General features: G+C 38.1%; 1 protein-coding gene across 1 annotated transcript in view; it reads left to right on the plus strand.

The window, feature by feature from the left end:
* The window catches only part of GRM8 (glutamate metabotropic receptor 8), a 360,444-nt gene that overhangs the window by 291,277 nt on the left and 47,308 nt on the right, over positions 1-21,859 (plus strand). The window contains exon 8 of the mRNA XM_059815960.1: positions 10,238-11,173. Within this exon, the coding sequence (XP_059671943.1) occupies positions 10,238-11,173 (936 nt within the window). The remainder of the gene's footprint in view (positions 1-10,237; positions 11,174-21,859) is intronic.

Here is a 21,859-nt window from a genome sequence, read left to right on the forward strand (position 1 = left end):
AGAAAATTAAAAGTAAAATAAAGTATCTCAGAGCACCCTTCCCTCTAATTGTTTTGCCCTAGCTGAGAATGACTTGTTAACATGGCCAGAACATTAAAAATACATTCTCTTAGCTTTAGTAATTGCAGAGATTGGTGATGTTGTAGTTCTGGGAAACTGGAGATGGCAAGAAAGATTTTTGACATGCTGAAGAAGCACAGAATTGTTATGATGTTTCTGGTATTAATTCTTTGAAAAAATATTATTCAGTTTTAAAAATAAAAATTGTTTTAATCAAGCTTTCTATAATACAAGTACTTGCTGGAAAAAAAACCTTCCAGACCTGAGAGATGGAGATCAGTTATATCCCTGCTTAAATTTCTTACCCACATTTTAAACTTCAGTTTCTCCACTGCACCTGTCTGCACGACAGCTTCCCTCCAGCCAATTGCAAAGTTGAGATTCAAGCAGGTTAAATAATTTGCCCAAGGTCACCAAGAAAGTCAGACTGTATAAGGGCTGTATAGGCTAACTTTTAGCTTAGAGATCAAAGTAGTTAAACTGTTCTGTAGCACTGCTTTCAAATAATATATCTATCACCTTCCTTCCTGTAGTCCAGGACATTTTAAATCTTACATGCATATAAATAATTATACTACATGCATGTAAATAGGTATTCAAGTTTAAATGGCAGTGAATTTAACTGTCTTTTTTTTTTCCTTTAGGGAAGCTGTGAGATAGAGACGGCAAGTGGTGTGCCTAGGAAGAAGTTTAAGCAGGTGGATTCACAGTTAGGAGAAATCAGCTTCCATTTGGGTTGTAACAACAACCTGTGCTTCTGTTCCAAAAGAAAAAAAAAGAAAGAATGATTTTCCTTGTAGTATTTCAGACTGGTCCTTTAATGGTCATTGCATCTAATCAAGCTTCTCAGACTCCTCTTCAAAATGATACTCAACCGCATTAATTTTCAACCAGGATGTGGTAAAACCAAAGATATGATCCCATGTTCTTTGCAAATCTCTAGGAATGTCTATGCCTAAAATTCCAGAAAATGACAAGTCAGTTGTTAGGAAAACATCTGTATGGGGTGAATGAGGTAATAATTTACAGCAATTATGGCAAATTTGGTAATGACAGTGATTTGATACTGCCATTGATAATCTGGATTTGTTCTGGGTTTTGTTTTTTAATTTAAAACTATATTTTTTGTCCTTGACTTGTTTCTCTTCTGCACATGCCTCTTAAATATTTGCAAGTTTAGTCTGTAAGTATGCCCAGCTTTTCTCTAGAGAGATAAAATCTGTCTGAGAGACTGAATGCAATGATAATTATATTTAGGCTCATAACGAATTCACTTTAGTTGAACCAGTTTCAGTTTAATTTTGGTTTTTGATGGTTCAGATGACTTGATTGGACAAGCTACGTTAGAGACTTGAACTTTTACTGTAAGAACAAATGCATTAGACAATTTAAAAAGCTAAATATTAGACTAAATTGCCTTAATTCACTTACTTGCTATGCTCCTCTGATGAACATTTTGTGAGAAGAGAAATACTTCCAGTAACTTGAGACAAAAATAAGAACAACTCTTAGTGACAGCTGGAGGTGATATTTCAGTTCTTTGTAATTTTTATAACTAAGAATTCAAATATCTATTAAAAGCCATATGAAGTTACACGTGAGAGCCTCAATGCTTCTGAAAGTCTTGGCTAAGTGACTACAAAATAAGATGTTTGCCTGCTCGCAAAACTCTGGTAGAATGCACTACTTGCATTCCTCTGTCCAGATCTTGTATAATTCCGTTAATTACAATAACACCCTTAAACACATATTTTTATTATTTTAAATAAATATCTAGCTCTGAGATAAGATTTCAAAAATGAAAATTCCTGCAAGTGATAATACAACGTAATCAGAAATGTCAAAATATTATCCACCAATGTCCTTGATATAAACTCTCTGAAGGCTGTCCGAGTGCCTTTATGTTGTCACCGGTTGCCAAGTTATGTAAGTGATAAATTTTTCCTTGATCATTAAGAATGGAAAACAGAGTGGTTTTGTACACATAAATGGTTCAGAAATTATATGTGACCTATTAACAACATTTTTGATCACTCTCCTCCAGTTGCTGAGGGCATTGCTAAATGAATGAATTGCTTCATTATTGGAAGAACATAGGTGCCAGGAATGTGAAAGTGCTACTTGTACTGTGTCATGTAAATCTCATCTTGTTTTAGCCCAGTTCTCACATCATTAATTTTTAGCTTTATTGTTAGATATTAGAGGAAATTGTATTTGTAATGTTCATGAAGGATAGAGGTGTTTACTTGGTTTTGATATGAAATGTCATTTTGTCTGTATTTTAATGGTTTAGTGAACTGTGAATCTTAGTGCTGCAAATTAAAGCAAATTGCAGCTCCATCGGGCAGATATCTCATATAGAGATGATTTTTATGTCTGTTTAAATAGCAATGAATCCATTCTCTTTTTGTATCATGATGCATTTCACAGAAAATGAGTACATGTCTTACAGACATGCTGTCATACTCTTTCTGATATTTTCACTCTAGTAAGTATTGGAATAGTAGAAAATGGAACCTTATCTTAGGGGAATGTGAGGTACTTCATGATAGCACATCAATCTATCAGACACCTTCCAAATTCAGAGAAGCTACTCAAATAAAATTAATAATAATGTTTAAACTATTATTAATAATAGATACATAGCTAGGCTATTCCAGTCCATCTGACCTTGACGCTGAATTCAGATACATTTAACAATGAACTTTGCCTTGTCATGTATCATACTGTAGTGAACAGCAGCTAGAAGATGTCACATGAAAATGAAGATGACAAAATAAGTCTTCTAGAATCTAAGTTTACCTGAGGCTACTTAGTAATCTGAGACTAACCCAGCCTCAGCAGTGTAAAGAGTGCTGCAGACCTGGATATTTTGATCAGTAAGGACTGAAGAGATGCAGACTTTTTTATTCTTTTTCAATGCCAAACCCCCCCTTCTTTTCTGTCTACCTTTCGTCTGGCTTTGGTTTATTAGTCAGTTTCTTTCCCCCATGAGAACTTTGTTTAAAACTGTGTGCCTAAAGTTAAGCTCCCCTGAAGTTAGTTTTGTAACATTTGAACTTCCAGATCACTTTGGGGCAGGTTTTCTAAAGTATTTAGATTGTGAAAATTTGCAGATGGAAGCATAGTGGGATTTTCAAAAGCACTTAAACAGATAAGGCACTTAGCTCCCATTTAAATTAATTAGCTGGATTGAACACGTTCCCTTTGGCACTTTTGAAAGTTCTGCTACTAAGTGTTTATATCGACACAAAAATGTATGATTTTTCAAAAGAGGCTGAGCATCCAGCAACACCTTTCAAAGTTTATGACTATTACAGGTTTTCAGCAGTTCTGAAAATTATACAATGTCCCTGGCTCTATGTTCCCAAATGATCCTCCTTCACTTTTGCGTTTCTTAACAGTTTCTACTATCATTTAGTGTCTAAAGTTAATCTCAGAGAAGAAGTGGGATCAATAGTACTATAACCTAAGGATAGAAAAATAATGACATGGGTGAATCTTCTGCATGGGTTTGAGAAGCCGGGTCCTTTGCTACAAACACCCAGTGACTGAAAAAACTGATAGAGCTTTAAGACCACTATTGTAATTATGTCTTGTACTGGATTTCCTTATTACATTTATATTATGCAAAATAATAGCTCAAAAATACATTACAGGCAAAAAGTGCTGCAGGTTATGGATAGATGAGAACGAACCATAGGACCAGAAGTAGCAAGACTTTTCAGTCTTTAATTGCTGCATATATAAAAACCCTTAGCAGACCTGTTCAGATGTAATAAAAGCAAGCAGTGCTCACTCTGAGGTATAGTTTCCCCAGCCCTTTACTCTGCCTCTATTACAGTAGTGTCTAAGTAGCAGTCTGAGGGTGTACAGACATTAGCATTTTGGTTTCGATCAAGAGTCTGCTTTTGAAATGAATCTGCTAATTATTCCCACTTAGCACACTTGGTCATTGTGGAATGGGTCTCAGGCTATGTGAACCTCATTGCTTTTGGCTGAAATGAAAACAGAAGATGCTTTCCAGAAGGTCATCTAATCTTCTTTAATCATTACTGGGTGTTCAGTCCACTGAACTATGTCAAAATTAGTTCAATATAACCTTCCTTCCCAGATTCTAATTTCAAAGACTGACCAATGTGAACATCAAGTCCTCAGAGCCAACACTTTTGCTCCACAGATTGGCTCTTACTATGCCACGTTGCTTGTTAATGTAGCTATCAACTGAGTTGTCAGGATAATTGGGTTCATGGGAGAATCCCACCTTTGCACCCACTTCCAGAGCTAAAATCCTACAGTGCCAGAATCTCATATCTGCAAGTATCTTAAAGGGGATCTCTAATTTCAAACACTGGCCAAGGTTTCTTGGGAATATATCTTGTCTTTCTTGTTAGATAGAAAATGAAATAAAAAACTTATGAGCAAGAACTCATAACATTTTTGTTATGAGCTTTTTCAGAAATGTAGGTCAACCTAAATGTAACGCTAGGTTTTGCCTAAAAACAGTGATCCAGACAAGACAGATTGTTTGGGGTGAAATCAATAGCCCAGCTCAAGTGCGTCTACTCCAATGCACGCAGCATGGGCAGCAAACAGGAGGAGCTGGAAGCGGTTGTGCAGCAGGACAGTTATGACGTAGATGACATCACAGAAACATGGTGGGATGCCTCGCATGACTGGAGTCCTGCAATGGAGGGCTATATGCTCTTCAGGAGGGATAGGAAAGGAAGGAGAGGCGGTGGGGTGGCTCTGTATGTTAGGGAGTGTTTTGACTGTATAAAACCCAACGATTGTGATGACAAGGTTGAATGCTTATGTGTAAGGATGAGAGGGAAGGCTAACAAGGCGGATATCCTGCTGGGGGTCTGTTATACACCACCCAACCAGGACGAAGAAGCAGATGAAGCATTCTACAAGAGACTGGCAGAAGTCTCACAGTCGCAAGCCCTTGTTCTTGTGGGGGACTTCAACTTACCGGATGTCTGCTGGAAATATAACACAGCAGAGAGGAAACAGTCCTGGAGGTTCCTGGAGTGTGTGGAAGATAACTTTCTGACGCAGCTGGTAAGCGAGCCTACAAGGGAAGGTGCCCTGCTTGACCTGCTGTTTACGAACAGAGAGGGTCTGGTGGGAGAAGTGAAGGTTGGAGGCCGTCTTGGGCTCAGTGACCATGAAGTGATAGAATTCTCAATTCTTGGCCAAGTAAGGAGGGGGGTCAGCAAAACCACTACGATGGACTTCCGGAGGGCAGACTTTGGCCTGTTCAGGACACTGGTTGAGAGGGTCCCTTGGGAGATGATGCTGAAGGGCAAAGGGGTCCAGGAAGGCTGGGCCTTCTTCAAGAAGGAAATCTTGAAGGCGCAGGAGCAGGCAGTCCCCATGTGCTGTAAGAAGATCCGGCGGGGAAGACGACCAGACTGGCTGTACGGGGAGCTTTTGCTGGGACTCAGGAAAAAAAGGAGAGTTTATCACCTTTGGAAGAAGGGGCAGGCAACTGAAGGAGAATACAAGGACCTCGTCAGGTCATGCAGAGAGGGAATTAGAAAGGCAAAAGCCCAGCTAGAGCTCAGTCTGCCCACGGTCATAAGGGATAACAAAAAATGCTTCTATAAATACATTAACAACAAGAAGAGAGTCAAGGAGAATCTCCATCCTTTATTGGATGCTGGGAGGAACATCATCACGGAGGATGAGGAAAAGGCTGAGGTACTTAATGCCTTCTTTGCCTCAGTCTTTAACAACCAGACCAGGTATCCTCAGGGTATTCAGCTCCCTGAGCTGGAAGGCAAGGATGGAGAGCAAAATAAACTCCCCATGATCCAGGAGGAAGCAGTTAATGACCTGCTATGCCACCTGGACACTCACAAGTCTATGGGACCTGATGGCATCCACCCAAGGGTGCTGAGGGAGCTGGCGGAGGAGCTTGCCAAGCCGCTCTCCATCATTTATCAACAGTCCCGGTTAACAGGGGAGGTCCCAGATGACTGGAGGCTTGCCAACGTGATGCCCATCTACAAGAAGGGCTGGAAGGAGGATCCAGGGAACTACAGGCCTGTCAGCCTGACCTCGGTGCTGGGGAAGATTCTGGAGAGGTTCATCCTGAGGGCGCTCACAGGGCACGTGCAGGACAACCAAGGGATCAGGCCCAGCCAGCATGGGTTCATGAAAGGCAGGTCCTGCTTGACCAACCTGATCTCCTTCTATGACCAGGTGACCCGCCTAGTGGATGAGGGGAAGGCTGTTGATGTTGTCTACCTGGACTTCAGTAAAGCCTTTGACACTGTTCCCCACAGTATTCTCCTGGAGAAGCTGGCGACTCGTGGCTTAGACAGGTGCACTCTTCACTGGGTAAAGAACTGGCTGGATGGATGAGCCCAGAGAGTTGTGGTGAATGGAGCCAAATCCAGTTGGCGGTCAGTCACGATCAGAGTCCCCCAGGGCTCAGTTTTGGGGCCGGTCTTGTTTAATACCTTTATCGATGATCTGGATGAGGGGATCCAGTGCTCCCTCAGCAAGTTTGCAGATGACACCAAGCTGGGTGGGAGTGTTGATCTGCTTGAGGGTAGGAAGGCTCTGCAGAGGGATCTGGACAGGCTCGACCAATGGGCCAAGGCCAGTTGTATGAGGTTCAACAAGGCCAAGTGCTGGGTCTTGCACTTGGGTCACAACAACCCCATGCAAAGCTACAGGCTTGGGGAAGAGTGGCTGGAAAGCTGACCTGCAGAAAATGACCTGGGGGTGTTGATTGACAGCCGGCTGAATATGAGCCAGCAGTGTGCCCAGGTGGCCAAGAAGGGCAACGGCATCGCGGCCTGTATCAGAAATAGTGTGGCCAGCAGGAGCAGGGAGGTGATCATGCCTCTGTACTCGGCTCTGGTGAGGCCGCATCTTGAATCCTGTGTACAGTTTTGGGCCCCTCACTCCAAGAAGGACATTGAGGTGCTGGAGCGTGTCCAGAGAAGGGCGACGAAGCTGGTGAGGGGTCTGGAGCACAAGTCTTCTGAGGAGTGGCTGAGGGAACTGGGGTTGTTCAGTCTGCAGAAGAGGAGGCTGAGGGGAGACCTTATCGCTCTCTACAACTACCTGAAAGGGGGTTGCAGAGAGGTGGGTGTTGGCCTCTTTTCTCAAGTGACGAGTGACAGGACAAGAGGAAATGGCTCCAAGGGAGGTTTAGACTTGATATTAGGAAAAATTTCTTGACAGAGAGAGTGGTGAGACACTGGAATAAGGTGCCTAGGGAAGTGGTGGAGTCACCGCCACTGGAAGCTTTCAAGGAATGTGTGCACAAGGCATTGGGGGACATGGTTTAACGGGCATGGTGTTGTTTGGTTGATGGTTGGACTTGATGATCTTACAGGTCTTTTCCAACCTTAGTGATTCTGTGATTCTGTAAGACATAACTTGTATATCTTGTAAAATGCACCTGTACCAGCCATCCATTCTGGTTATTCTCTATACTGATTTGGAATTTTTTATGCTTTAGAAGTCCATTGTTGTTGGATTTGTTCGAGCGCTAACAGCTAATAGTGCTTATATTCATAATTATTTAAAAAAAAAGACTCCAGTTTGTTTAGCCAGCGAGTTTTTCAACATTCATAACCCCGTATTGCCATGCTGGAAATTATATCTTGTGTAGTTTATGTGTCAGATGTAGTAGAATGAAAAACATAGTATGAATCTTTACCAATGACCTTCAGAAATAGGAATTTATGATCCTTGTTTGCCACTGGGATGTGTAACCTGAGGCACTCTAATATATTGCCAACCAGGAGGAGTTTTTAAGCATGTTTTTACTCAATTAAAGCATCATCAAGACAAAAGTATGTGAAATCATAACTAGCTGTGCAATAAAAAGATATTATTTTCTTTTTTCTTTTATTAAGGTAGAAACTCTGAAAGGCACAAAGGAATTCTGTGTACCTAAGCTGTGGATTCACAATACAGTAAATGTGGCCTTAGGATGCTTAATGCCAGAAAAGAAACATTGTAGCCTCATGGTATTAAATGCTGATCTGGTATAAACTCACTTTGCTAGTTCAAATGTGTTAAAAAAATTGGACACCTTACCTTTATCCTGTCAGGCTTTCTGCCAGATTAGATATCGCCTGTCCATGCCATTCTAAGTTTATGCTGGATCAGGCATTGTGTACTCTCCTGGTGATTCTATATTGTGTGCTGTAATCTGGCAAATATGCAGTACTGTTCTTTCTTGAGTCATCCCAAACTTATCCACAGATCTGGATTAATGACCATGGCCTCCTGTTGCCCCCATTATCATAGTATCTGACTAAATCGCAAGCTTTGATGTATTTATTCTCCTAATAACACTGTGAAGGAGAATATGTCTTTGCTATCACACTGATTTCATCATAACATGTTTTCTCTCTTGTCTAGTAGATGAAACAGTAGGGGTTATGCAGACTTTGAGAATTTCAGTGATTAAAACCAGGAGACTGTAACAGAGGTGAATATTTTCTTAGAGTGTCAAGTGCTCTGCTAGGGCTCTATCAAAACTGTTTCATACAACTGGATTATTCTTATGGCTTTTAGCAAGCTAATTACTTAAATGATTTCCTTTTAGATAGTCACCAGATGCTGCATTTTGTGTAATTAGCACAGTCCTTGATATAAAATATGGTTCACTTCTATAGGCTCGGGACCAATCCAAACCCCACTGAAGTCCTTGAGTGACCCTGGGGATTCACAGAGCTGGTTGTATGAGCAAGTTTCTTGCCTCCTTGTTACTCTGGGATCCTTAGTTTGCCCCTTTCAGTGGTGAATAACAGCAAAGTCCTGCACTGTACAGAAGAGTGGACAGAGGAGACAAAGAGCCTGGCTGCTTATTGCTGCTTTATTCACGCTGTGTGGTGCTGTAACTGGTGCTCCCGCTCTCCGAGGAAGACAAATGAGGCACGCAATGTTACATTGTGATTTTCTCTCAAATCTGTTGAAGAATTGCTTGAAAAATAAACCCTTAAGGCCAAAATTATCCCCCTTGATAAGCTGTCCTCATTCTGTCCTCCTCCAGAAGGAACTGAAAACATTCCTGACACGTGAAGTTTTGTTACTGCTGCTTCACTTATAAATAAAGCCTCCAAATTAAACAAAAGTGCTAAGCACTTAATAGGCAAAAACAAGGCAAGTCTTTTGTCCTTGAGTTGCTTACCACCTAACAAAGGAATGAAAGGCAGAGCATGGGAGCAACACAGAGTGATTCTGGTGCCTACAAATAGCACTTTGCTCCAGGTACATTCAATGTGACCTCTTGCAGAAGACGGTTTTACTAAGGGTGGGATAAGGAGAGCTGGGACCAAACTGAATGATAATTTTCAGCAGGAAATGCTTTAAATCCATGAATTTCCTATTCAGATTTTAATGGGGGGGGGAGGGGGAGTATACAGGAAGAGTAGATAAGTGGATGAAAAAAGTATATTTTGTTAGTGCGCTGCTGTGGAGAAATCAGGGATTTCCAAAACAAGACTACATTGTGTGCATCTGTGCTATACTACAAAAAGATATTTGAACTTTTTAAATCAGGAGGACTAAAGTAGTAGCCATGAATCTTTTTCCATTATTATTCAGAAAGCAGTATATACTCATTTTTTGTCTTCTAGAAATGTAAATAAACCACCCTTGTGCATTTCAAGACTTAGAAAGTGGAAAACTATAAAATATCCACATTTGTGGAAGAGGTGGCATCACGGATCTGTTTTCTGGCACTCTTTGTTCTGCCAGAGCTGATGCAAGATTTTAATCTATTTCTTTACTGTACCAGAAACTTACCTGAAAATCACATAGCCTTATTTTGTAATTAAATGTTTGAGAACTACTGGTATTTATATTTGCATGTGATTAACTTTTAAAGCACTGTGTACAGGGCTTTTTGCTTTTAGACTAGCCTGGAGTCAATAAATATCTTACAGACGTCAGTTTCATCAGCAGTAAAGAGGTAAATAGAAACTAATGACACTCATCAAGCCTGTGGCATGAATGATTTATTGGACGCAATCATTTAACACTTTCATAAAGTCAATACAAGGGAAAGAAACAGGTTTCTTATTATGGTAAACTGTATTTGTACTGTCAGCGTGTAGTGATTGATGACAAACCTGTGGCCAGGATTAGGATATTATAAATGGGGGAAAATAGAAGGCTCATTAATTTTTTATACCCACAGGTAGAAGACATGCAGTGGGCTAATAGAGAACATGCTCATCCAGCATCTGTCTGCAGCCTGCCCTGTAAAGCTGGGGAAAGAAAGAAAACCGTGAAGGGAGTGCCCTGCTGCTGGCACTGCGAGCGCTGTGAGGGGTACCATTACCAGGTGGATGAATTCAACTGTGAACTGTGCCCGATCAATAAGAGACCAAATGCCAACCGTACAGATTGCCAGCTTATCCCTATAATCAAACTGGAGTGGCATTCTCCTTGGGCCATCGTGCCCGTCTTCATAGCTATTCTTGGTATAATTGCCACCACCTTTGTGATTGTGACCTTTGTCCGGTACAATGACACACCGATCGTCAGGGCCTCTGGACGGGAGCTCAGTTACGTGCTTTTGACTGGGATTTTTCTCTGTTATTCCATTACTTTTTTAATGATTGCGGCTCCTGATACAGTGGTCTGCTCGTTTCGAAGGATCTTTTTAGGACTTGGCATGTGTTTCAGCTATGCTGCCTTGCTTACCAAAACAAACAGGATTCACAGAATATTTGAGCAAGGTAAAAAGTCTGTCACAGCTCCCAAATTTATTAGTCCAGCTTCCCAGCTGGTGATCACTTTCAGCCTCATATCCATGCAGCTTATTGGAGTCTTCATCTGGTTTGCTATCGATCCACCACATATCATTGTAGACTATGGAGAGCAGAGGACACTTGAACCAGAAAATGCCAGGGGAGTTCTCAAATGTGACATTTCAGATCTTTCTCTCATTTGTTCCCTTGGATACAGTATTCTCTTGATGGTCACATGCACTGTTTATGCTATTAAAACAAGAGGGGTTCCAGAGACCTTCAACGAAGCAAAACCCATTGGATTTACCATGTACACAACCTGCATAATTTGGTTAGCTTTTATTCCAATCTTTTTTGGTACGGCCCAATCAGCAGAGAAGGTAAGTGATGATAAGTTTGCAAATCAAATACTGCCCTCTTCTTATTTTCATCTCGCAATACTTGTAGCACTACAATGTTTTCACTCTTACAAATGAGTAATTCTGAATGCTAATTGCAAACAAATTCTCAGAATTCACAGATAATAAAAGATATTATTCAGAAGGTAGGTTTCCTATATTTTAATACAAGAAACTGAATGTGGTTGTGGTGTGTCTGGCATAATAATGTTGACATTTTCTCAATATATCCTTAAATGGCTGTTTCTTCTAACATTTATTATTACCCTTCAGCAATGCTCTAGCCTGTTACATGAAGCACTATAAATCTTCGTTATTGTCCACAGATCTGATAGAAATGGTTGCATTTCAAAAGTCTAAGAAGATCAACTTACAATTGTCAAAAATTATGAAGAAGAATGCCTGGGCAGACTGAAAAGAATTACTTTTCTACCTGGTTGACACTTATAACTTAAAAAAAGAAAAGTATAGGAGTGAATGAAGTGTATGTAAAATCATATAAAGCGTAATTCACTAATTATTATTTCAGAGCTAATTATTATTTCCTGACCTCTTAATGAGAAACTAAATGTTGCATACTTGGATATCTGTTATTCCTTGTTCAACTGGCATGGTCTTTCCTGATATTAGTCATGGTGAGCAGTACCAAACATGTCAGACATTTAACTCTCCTTCTCTCAGTTCTAATGGGAAGGCAGAGGTAAATGTCGACTGTGTGAGTTTTTATCCAGCTGATAGTGGTGAAAATGACAAGTTAGGTAGGAAAGAGCAATAATACCAGCATCAACCTTCAAAACTGCAAAACTGCGAGATTTGAAAAACATTAAAAATAAGAAATTAAAATTGTCAGTCTTTTACATAAAGTCTTTCTCTTTTTCTTCTAGCAGGTGATTTTTATAATGTTTTTAAATACACATTTTTATTTAATTAATTTAATTGGAAAAGTCAGCATGTGTCCACTTATAATGGTGCAAAAGTTTGACATGTCTCTGGTTTAGAGGGCACTCTTGCCTGCAGAATTAAAGAATATATCTGTATAGCTTGATAAAATACCTGTTAATTCAAGCAGAGGAATCATATGGGGGAGAGAGTGTGGCAGAAAAACATTTTCCTTGCTAAATTTGAAGTAAGAAGGTTTGCTGAAATGGATCAGGCTTGATTTCCATGGCCTTTGGATTAAGTCAGAAGTGAGTATTGAGGTAATGGCATATTGTAGGTACAGTAAGTAAAGATAAAAAACCCCTGTTTGATATAGAAAACATGTTTAGGTGAACTGTGTTTAAATTCTGACTTTTTTGTATGTGTAGGCTTATGTCAAAAAATACTTTGATATAAAAATGTGTGGTACTTTTTGTTTTAATAGCTTGGGCCATTGAGTTTTATGGCAAGTACCTATAACAAAAGAAGTGTATTTCTGAGTATTGAAACACAGAAAATAGTACTTTGCTGGAAACTAAACAGTGAGTTTTGATTTACAGCATTGGTTCATCTTAGCTTGTAGTAAAGGATGATTTGGTTTTGACCCTTAAATATGAGATTAATGAACACCTCTTTTGCATTTCTTTTATGAAACCCAAGACTGAACACACAAATTGTACTAAATTGCACAGCCTCTAACACTAAATTTCACTTGTTAGTTGCTTTTTTTCTAAATGATTTGTTATTCTTCAGATAATGACTTTCAGAAGGAAAAAAACAAATTAATATGCTAATACAGTAGCTCTGTAATTTATATAATTCTTTTCACAATGCTTCTACTTTTTTCTGCAAATAAAAACATGTTTCCACACAGAGTCTTATGGACATCATCATAGTAGCTCATGCATTCATACAATTAAATTGCTTGACTGAACAGGACAAAAATGTCATATCTTAGTGCACACATATATACATTGTCTGAATAAACTCCAAGTTACTTGTAGGCTTCTCAGTTAATGAATAACACCAAGAAAAGCATTTTAAAACCAAACTAATACATTATAGACTATCTTATTTGAAATTTGGTATTATGATCCTTTTTGAGGATGAAAGAAATAAAAGAAATGAAAGAGAAAATAAACAGACTTTTGTTAGGCACTTACTCACTTTGCAGTTGATTTTAGAATCCTGAAATTATTTTTTTTTATGGCTTGAGTTTGTTCAGAGGGAATGGAACAAAGCTGGGGAACTTAAAGTACTCTTTAAAAGCAATGGTTCCTTTTTTGAAATTTTGACGGTAATAACATTTCACATAGCATTCATTACAAGCCAGATGTACTTCCAACTAGCAATTCATTGAACTACTAGCTTTAGACAACTTCTGTTTGAGTAAAGAGTAGTTAAAACTTCTCTAAAATGTTTTGAGGAACTTCTGTTTTCCTAAACATTAGTAGTGCTTACAACAATAGCAGAAGTTATTATGCATTTTTTGAAAGAGGTTATATTTACTTAATTAACTACTCCATCAACACAGAGTAAGTAGAAGCCATTTTGAGAAGCTTTTATTTTTATTTCACTGTCAAAATATTTCCACTGACAAACAAAAAAATAAGATCATTAATGTTAAGAACAGGTGTCTAAATCCAAAACTCATAGATTGTCATGGAAAGATTACCTTTACATTTAGTGGCCTTGGGATCAGTTCCCAGAAGTGTAAATTTGCTGAGAGATTCTGGATAGAAATAGAAAGATTATAAGCCTGTACAGTTGGCACAAGTCCATAAATTGAGTGTTGCTGTCTGTCAAACTTCGAATATGCATGATGAAGGCCATGTAAATAAGCATAAGTACATTTCTGCAGACAGACTGTAAATCTTGCTCATATGTTCTTGCTGTGAAGCACAGGATGGGAAACCCTTCTCTCTCCACTGTGCATATGAGGAACCTGGTTAATACAGCTGAGTTAAATGTCTGAATTTGCATGGTGTGACGCATCCATAAGAGAAAACATGGTAAAAATTAAGGTAACTTGACAAGACTCAGGGGGAATATGTTGATTTATAGTCTTGACATTTGTAACGTTTTTAAGAGCCCTTTATAACAGATGCTGTTTCTACTTATATATATTATCTCCATCTATGTATAAGTTTAAAACTAATACAAAATTGAGAAAGCTACTATATAATATTCAAGAAATTAAAAATAATATTTATCTATGGCCAGTTAACAAAAGTTTAAAATACCAAACCATAATAACCTTGCATAACCCAAGTTTCGTGGCTTTTATGGAACTCAATGTTTATTGTTTGTCCTTAATCTCAAGCAGTAGAATATAAAACCCTTGTGCTATTAAACACACCATTTTTAGATAGTAATTTCTACAGATGTTTTGCAGAGAATAATAAGACCATTGACTTTAAGTTCTGTGTGATTTTTTTTGTCTAATTCATGATTTTGTCCATTTGTGATCAAGCCTGTTTTGACAGCTGCTGCTTTATGAAACGAACCCACTACAAACAGTTAAGTTATTCCAGTGCGTCATTGAACTGAATGAAAAATGTAACCCTAAGACATAAAATACCAATTTTCTAACACTTGTGTAAATGTGAGTAAGGTGCTTTAGAGGAAAAGGAGTGAAATTCTGTGAGAAAGCATTCTGTGAACGTAGCCTTCATCTATGTCATGCACGTGTACATGGCAAAACACTGGAAGTACTGGGTTCATCTGGAATAAAGATGTCTAAAATGTCATGATAACTGGAATGCCACAGAAAAAAAGAGTGAAATTAGCTTAGTGATTAAAACAGTTGTTTAATGAACCTCTGGGTAAAATTAAGTTACAATGGCAGATTGCACAAAAACCAGCTGAGGATAGATGGCTGTCTCAAGTACCTCCCTATTTGACAAACTGAACTTTTAAAATTTCCTTCCTTTTACCAGTTTTGACAGGTGGATGAATCACGTTCATTCACAGACAATAAAGACTTCATTTGTTATATTAACCTGGAAATATTCTGTTTTGAATGAGAAGTTGAATATTTGTTTCCCATACTTTGAGAGAACAGAGGTTGCACTTTCTGCTAAGGAAAGAGGACCGTAGAAAACCCTGAATGATTTCTGCCTTTTCTTCCCATCAGAAACAATTGTAAGGTACAATCTAATAAAGCAGATAAATTTTAATGTATTTCCTAATTATTCTGACAAGTTTGATCTCTCTTTTCATAAAGAGTAAAGGCAGTAATGGCAAAACAAGTTGTAAAGTATGGTAGAAATCTTCCCATAAATTATTATCCTTATGATCTTACTATTCCAGTAGTTTTCATCCTGGATTTGCTGATCATGTGGATCTTATGCTTATATCCAGCTGTTAGTAACAGTAAAAGAAGCTAGAAACACTTCCAAGAGTATCTCAATAATAATTTGGCTCGTAAGCTACCGTTGTAGTTGTCAAGAGGAAGCTATTCAGTTCTCAGTGGGAGGGAGAGGTAGTTCCATGTGTAGTAAGATATGTTACTTAGCTTAAAAACCCCCCCAAAACCTACTAGTGACAATTCAGGTAGAGACCCCTTACTTCCCCCTAATTTCTACAAAATTTAGACAAATCATCTTTTTTTATGTATTTTGTATTATGTATTTTGTATTATGTATTTTTTTGTGTTTTTATGTTATGAATTCTTGGCTAAATGCATTCCTGTGACTGTAAGAAAACAAAGCATCTTAATGATGCCTCAGACTGTGTTAATGAAACAGACTGCACTGAGCCTTTTCTTCACCTCAAAGCATTCTCTTCTAATTCTGATCATATTCAGAGATTTAGCTCTGCAGGTAGTCCATGCAGTATACATTACAGGAAAATATAAGGTAATAAAACTTATCATGTTAGTATTTCTTCCATTTTATGAATAATGTTTGGCTTGATTAAACCAGAATCTTTAGTGCCATCACTATGCGTATCATAAGGATTAATCTGAGGGATATTTGGAACAGTTGCCAATTTTCATTATTACAGGATCCAAAGTTAGAAGACTGCTGAAGTGATACTTTCCACAGTTTATCATTGTTCAAAACTCAATTTCTGTGCTGTTGCTGATTTTTTCAGAATTTTTATAATATGGGAGGACCTGCAGGATTAAAACAAAACTATCAGTAATTGAATTTTTGCATGTTTTGGAACATAGAAAATTAGATAAAATTCACCACATTGATAGAAATGTCCCTTCCTTTCACTGGGAAGTGTATGTTAAAAAAGGAGATGCTTTTTGTAATGTTTTATCATTTCATGTTTTTCCAAATGTAAATATTTCATAAGATAAATTATTTCTAAATTTGATAATTTCCTAGGATTTGTGACCTAATCCTTAGCAGAAATTAGGACTTGTTGTTCTGCTGTAGAAGCAGAGTGGGGAAAAATATGTGAACAAGAGTACGACTGAGTTACAATTTGTCACCCACTCTTCCTCTTCTCCCTTTCCCTCTGTAAGGGAAGTGCCTCACTCCTTGCTTATCCCTGAGCCAGCATGTTTTCCCCCGCCAGTGAAGATAATCAGTGCACTGCAGGTCATGGACATCACTGGGTCCACCCATCGGCTGAACAAATGTAATGGTTGCAGCAGCCCTACAAATCTCATCCCTCCCCAGCCTTCCATGAGCTGGTGCAAGAGGACAGAGGAGTAGTCATACTTCTCCAGTGTGGCTGTGTAAATTGCTGCGTAAAAGGTACTCCTAATGAGAAACCAGTTAAATATAGTGATCTTCTTTTCTTTCAAAAGTCACTTTGTGGGAATCCATTCCACAAGTTGTTTCTTAGGAAAAGCTGTCCTGTTCCCACTAGACTCACAAGTGAGAATTATCAGCTAATAACTGAGACAAAAATGATGGATTGGGTCATTTAAAATATTGTGGGCATTTAGAAAGCTTTTTTCCCAGTTTCAAACTTTTCTATCTTTTTGAGTTTAAAATTAATTTTGGAAGCAGAGCAGTTTTGAAATTGAAACAGAATAATTTCACAACTTTTAAACTGTTTCCACTTAAAGTGAAAAATATATCTGAACTGACTGTTAACTGTAATGGCAGACTTGCATTTAAAGAAACATTTATCAAAACATTTCTGACTGTTTTTAGGACAAGTACTGACTTTCTTAGAAATCAAACTATACTATAGTGTAATTATCTAAACGATAGTGTAATTATCTAAACTGCATTAGATTAACTAAGAAATCAGAAGGGATTACTGTAGTCAGCCAAGGCAATCTCCTGTACAAAAAGATATCTTCAGCTTTCTTCACTTAGATGCTGTTCAGGCTCATTTTGATAATTTAAGAGCATAGCCTTCTTTGTGGGGTAGTCATCTGCTCCCTTGTTTAGCTGCTTTGTTCCAGAAGTGAATGATTAGAGGAGAAAGAGGCAAAGCTCCTAAATTCTTTCAAGTCATTTTCAGGTGGAATGCATCTGCAAAGGTTTGCTGAAATCCCCTTGGACTCGAAGAAAAAAGGTCCCTCTGCTTCTGCCTGCTCATAACATGTCGGTGTGACCTGCCTGCTTAAAGTGCGTGAAAGCTAGGGGGAAGATTTCTTTCAGACTGTGCTACCCGCTCAATGAAATCTTATGGAGGGCTGAATACAGCTACTTTTTAAAATTCTATTTTAGATTTTTTGTTACTCAGCATAGTGTATACCCAAGTTTCAGCACGTGTTCTTCTTGCTGAATGAAGGACTTTGTGCAAAGCTAATGGATATGTAATTTTAAAGACTCAACTTTATTGTTTTAACATATGCCTACAGTCTTCAAGTTGTCATTTCATTTCTCTGTTTACTTTAAAATTAATTAAGCCACTAGCATTTAAAGTATGTACACTGAGCACTGATTTTAATTATAAGGTTATTAAAAGATATCAGGAAGAGAGAAAATGCCAGCTTCTCTAAGAAAGAAGTATATATATAAAGCCCTTCTTTTCAGTTCAGTTAGACACTCGTGTGCACCTGAAGGTTGTGTACCCTGTTCTTTTCTGCATGGTTGCATATCTGTTCCAGTACGAGTACTGAGCTGGCGTACCTAGTTGTGTACACTGAAGAGATGTGCACCTGTCACATAATGGAAAACACCAGTGTTTTTCTTGTCTGACATGTTTGCTTCTGGCCCCATGATGAATGATAGTTTCTTTCCCAAAGACAGGAAGGAGCTGCCAGAAAAATTAAATTTGCCTGTGATCCGCTTCCTACCCCATCCTGGGGATTGTCAGAGAGTTGGTAACAGGTATGTGAAGAAGGAATACTTGCCAGAGAACTTTAAGTAGACCTTTTTGGCTACTTGCTGGCTTCTGTGATAAGTACCTAATTCTAACCGAGAAGCAGAAACAGTTTTGTGAAGCACAGATAGCTAAGTAACTCTGTCATCTTCATCTACTTTAGAAAAGAATAATCAGTAATCACAGAGGGCAGTTTGTGAAAGACCACAAATGTTTCACAGAGATAATCTGGAAAAAAAAAAAATCCCTTATGTACTGTATTTCTAGAAATCAGATTCACCTCATAAAAATGTTGATCTTTTGGCTCTGATTTGTTCAGTGCCAAAAATCTGATGGCCTTCAACACGTGCAGGTAAAGAGAAATCCTTCCAGTTGTATTAGATGATCTTTGCACAGTAAGAAAGAGATCACTCGTTGGTATTAAGATGCCATAAACTGTCACAATTGTGTGTTTCATCTACAAGTGTAACTGTGAGATGGGGCCCTCTATGTCATTATTACGCACAGGACAGCATCAAAGTTACTGATGGTTTTGCATAAAAAGGGGATAACACATCTTAGAATTTAATCATGCTCTCAACGGCTTCACGCCCTGATGGTCAAGCACTGACAACTGGTGCCCAGCCACACTGCATCTGAAGAGGACCACAGACAGTTTAACAGTTCATTAAAAGCAAGCATATTTCTTTTGACCAATTGCAAGCCTCTCTGTAAGCGACAAGAATGGATTTGGGGATTCAAGGGATGAATATAAAACGCTGCATCATGGGACCTTATAAAAAAATGGATTGAGGCAAATGCAGCTCCTGCATCTCATTTTGTATTCAATACAGTCCATTATTCTGCATTCAAAATGAAGGCATGTGTAGCAATTTTTGGACTCAGATGCCTGATAAAAAGCTCATCCTCACAGAAGTGTATGTGCTACAAACTCATTCAGGTTTCCATTTCAGACTGAAATCTGGTCTCAGATGGAGACCAGAGCAGGCCGATGTGTTACTGACCAATGAATCTTTCAGTGAGTAGCTCCAGTGCTGCCCTGTAGCCTGAGAGGACCCCATTGCTTTCAGCCATCACTTCAAAACAATGAAGTGACTTGCACTTTATAAATTCTTAGATTCCTGGGGCATTAGAAGGGCTGGTTTGGTTTGGATAAAGCAGATAACATAAAATGTATAGAAAATATCTTTAAACAAATTTACCACTTACTGAAAAATGGAATGGAATATGTTTGTAAATATACAGGAAGAGGGATTTTTTTCAGTTAAGAATGATATGATAAAACCACATACTGGGAAAAAAGTATATCTATGGGTAATAGAGCGTTAATTGTGACTGTCTTTTACACTTTTACTGTTGTTAAGAAAAATAGAAAATCTTTAAATAGAACACTGTTTAGAAGTTGGGTTGGAATTCTTTCTGGGATGGTCTTGTGAGACTTCTTGTACTTGCTAGCTCCTGCCAAGTTGGAAGCAGTACAAAAATAGCCTTTGTTGTAGCTTTAACAGTGCTTTTACCTTACTGAAAACAAGTAAGCACATATATGAAAAACAGAAGAAACAAATTAAAAAGGGTTTTATCTTACCTTGAGTAGATATTCAGCTTCTCATCTTTCTTATCTCCTACTACAATAAATCAAATTTTGCACAGGTTTCGTAACACTATCATGATTTTGATAATGATAAAATGCTGTGGCCCGGTAAATAGCCATGCATAGGCTGAGCCTCAATAACAATGCATGTACAAGCTCATCATATACTACTACATCTAGAACTTGACTCATGATCAGCACCTAATCAAAGCCACATTACCCTATATTTCCTTTAGACTAATAGCATTTTCAAGGACAATTATAGTAACGCAACTAAAGTGTTAGTTATGTAAAGCACAGTAAGTTGATGTGTGTTTCAGCCCCTTGTTACCATTCTGTTGTTTAAGAACTGTTATAGTATGTGTAGCTGAGAATATGCCATTAAGTTGGACATCCAATAAAAATACAAGATCCAGCCCAGAAATTTAATTAGATATAAACCCAGTAAAATTTGTAACAGATTTGATAAATAAAAAAAAAAAATCTAAAATTTCATGTAGGGGACAGTGAATGTTAAATTCATATCTTATAAAAATGGAAATTATAGGAACCAGAAAATGATGGAAGTCTGATTTCACATAATCACAGAATCACTAAGGTTGGAAAAGACCTGTAAGATCATCAAGTCCAACCATTAACAAACAAAAAAACCCAACAAACAACAAACAAAAAAACCTCCACACCAAACCACAAACAAAAAAACACACCACACACCTCCCTGCCCATCAAGCCATGTCCCACAATGCCACGTCCACATGTCCCTTGAATACCTCCAGGGAGGGTGACTCCACTACCTCCCTGGGCAGCCTGTTCCAGTGTGTTACCACTCTCTCAGTAAAGAAATTTTTCCAAATATTCAGTCTGAATCTCCCCTGGCGCAACTTGAGGCCATTTCCTCTTGTCAGACAGAGTGGTGAGCTTTATGCTTACTCTTTGAAAGCAAAACTAAATCTATTATGGGAATAAATTTTTAATTAGATTGTTAACACTGAATATGCGTGTAAGTGTATGTGTACAAATATTTCATTTTACATAACTGTAAGCTCTTTCTTGCATGAAACCAGAATAATTAGTTTAAAAGGCCAAGGAAAGCAACAATTTCAATACGTATATGACCACCTTTAACAAATCAAAGACTTTAATTGACCATATACATCTATTTTTTTGAAAGCCTATTTTTCTTTCAGTTTACAGGGAACCTTCTTAATGAAGGATAAAAATGACAATAGAGAGATCCGTATGAGCTAAGCCAAGAGGGTGAGAATTTAACAGTAGCAGAATGTTATCCTTTTTCCTAGTAATCCAGCTAAAAATGGATTAATTATGAAATATCCTCTTAACTTTAGACATAAATTTTCAGTATGTACATACAGTTTGAATTTCTCTCTTCCTAAAATGATGCTTTCCAGACTCGAGAGTGATTTCATAATCAGTCAGTTTACCAGAAACATGACCCTAGTAGAATGGTCAAATGATTGTTTTCATGGTGATTCTCAAGGTCATGTTTACTTGATATTTTGAAACATATGGATGAGATTAAAGTGATGTTATCAGGCTCATTGATAGAACTGATGACACAGCACCCGCACAAATCTGTTTTTTACAGAAAACAATGAAGGGAAAAAAGGCATGGGACTTGATTGTCCTTTTTTTAACTCCATTGAACTCAGATGGAATAACCGCAGGTATTCACAGGTATTGTGAATGCCATTCAAATAGGTACTGCTCAACATTTCCCAATTACAAAACAGCAAGGTCAGAAAGAGATGAGAAGAGAAGCAGGAAACTACTTAAAAGACAGTGTTCAACAGCAAATATAGGAAGATTTTTAGCTCTGAAGCTGAGGAACACATGACATTTTGCAAGTGTCTTTTCTAGTAAGCTAGCACTTGTAATTGAGTGAGGTATAGCAGAAG

This window comes from Gavia stellata, chromosome 4 (assembly GCF_030936135.1).
Source record: "Gavia stellata isolate bGavSte3 chromosome 4, bGavSte3.hap2, whole genome shotgun sequence".
Taxonomy (NCBI): domain Eukaryota; kingdom Metazoa; phylum Chordata; class Aves; order Gaviiformes; family Gaviidae; genus Gavia; species Gavia stellata.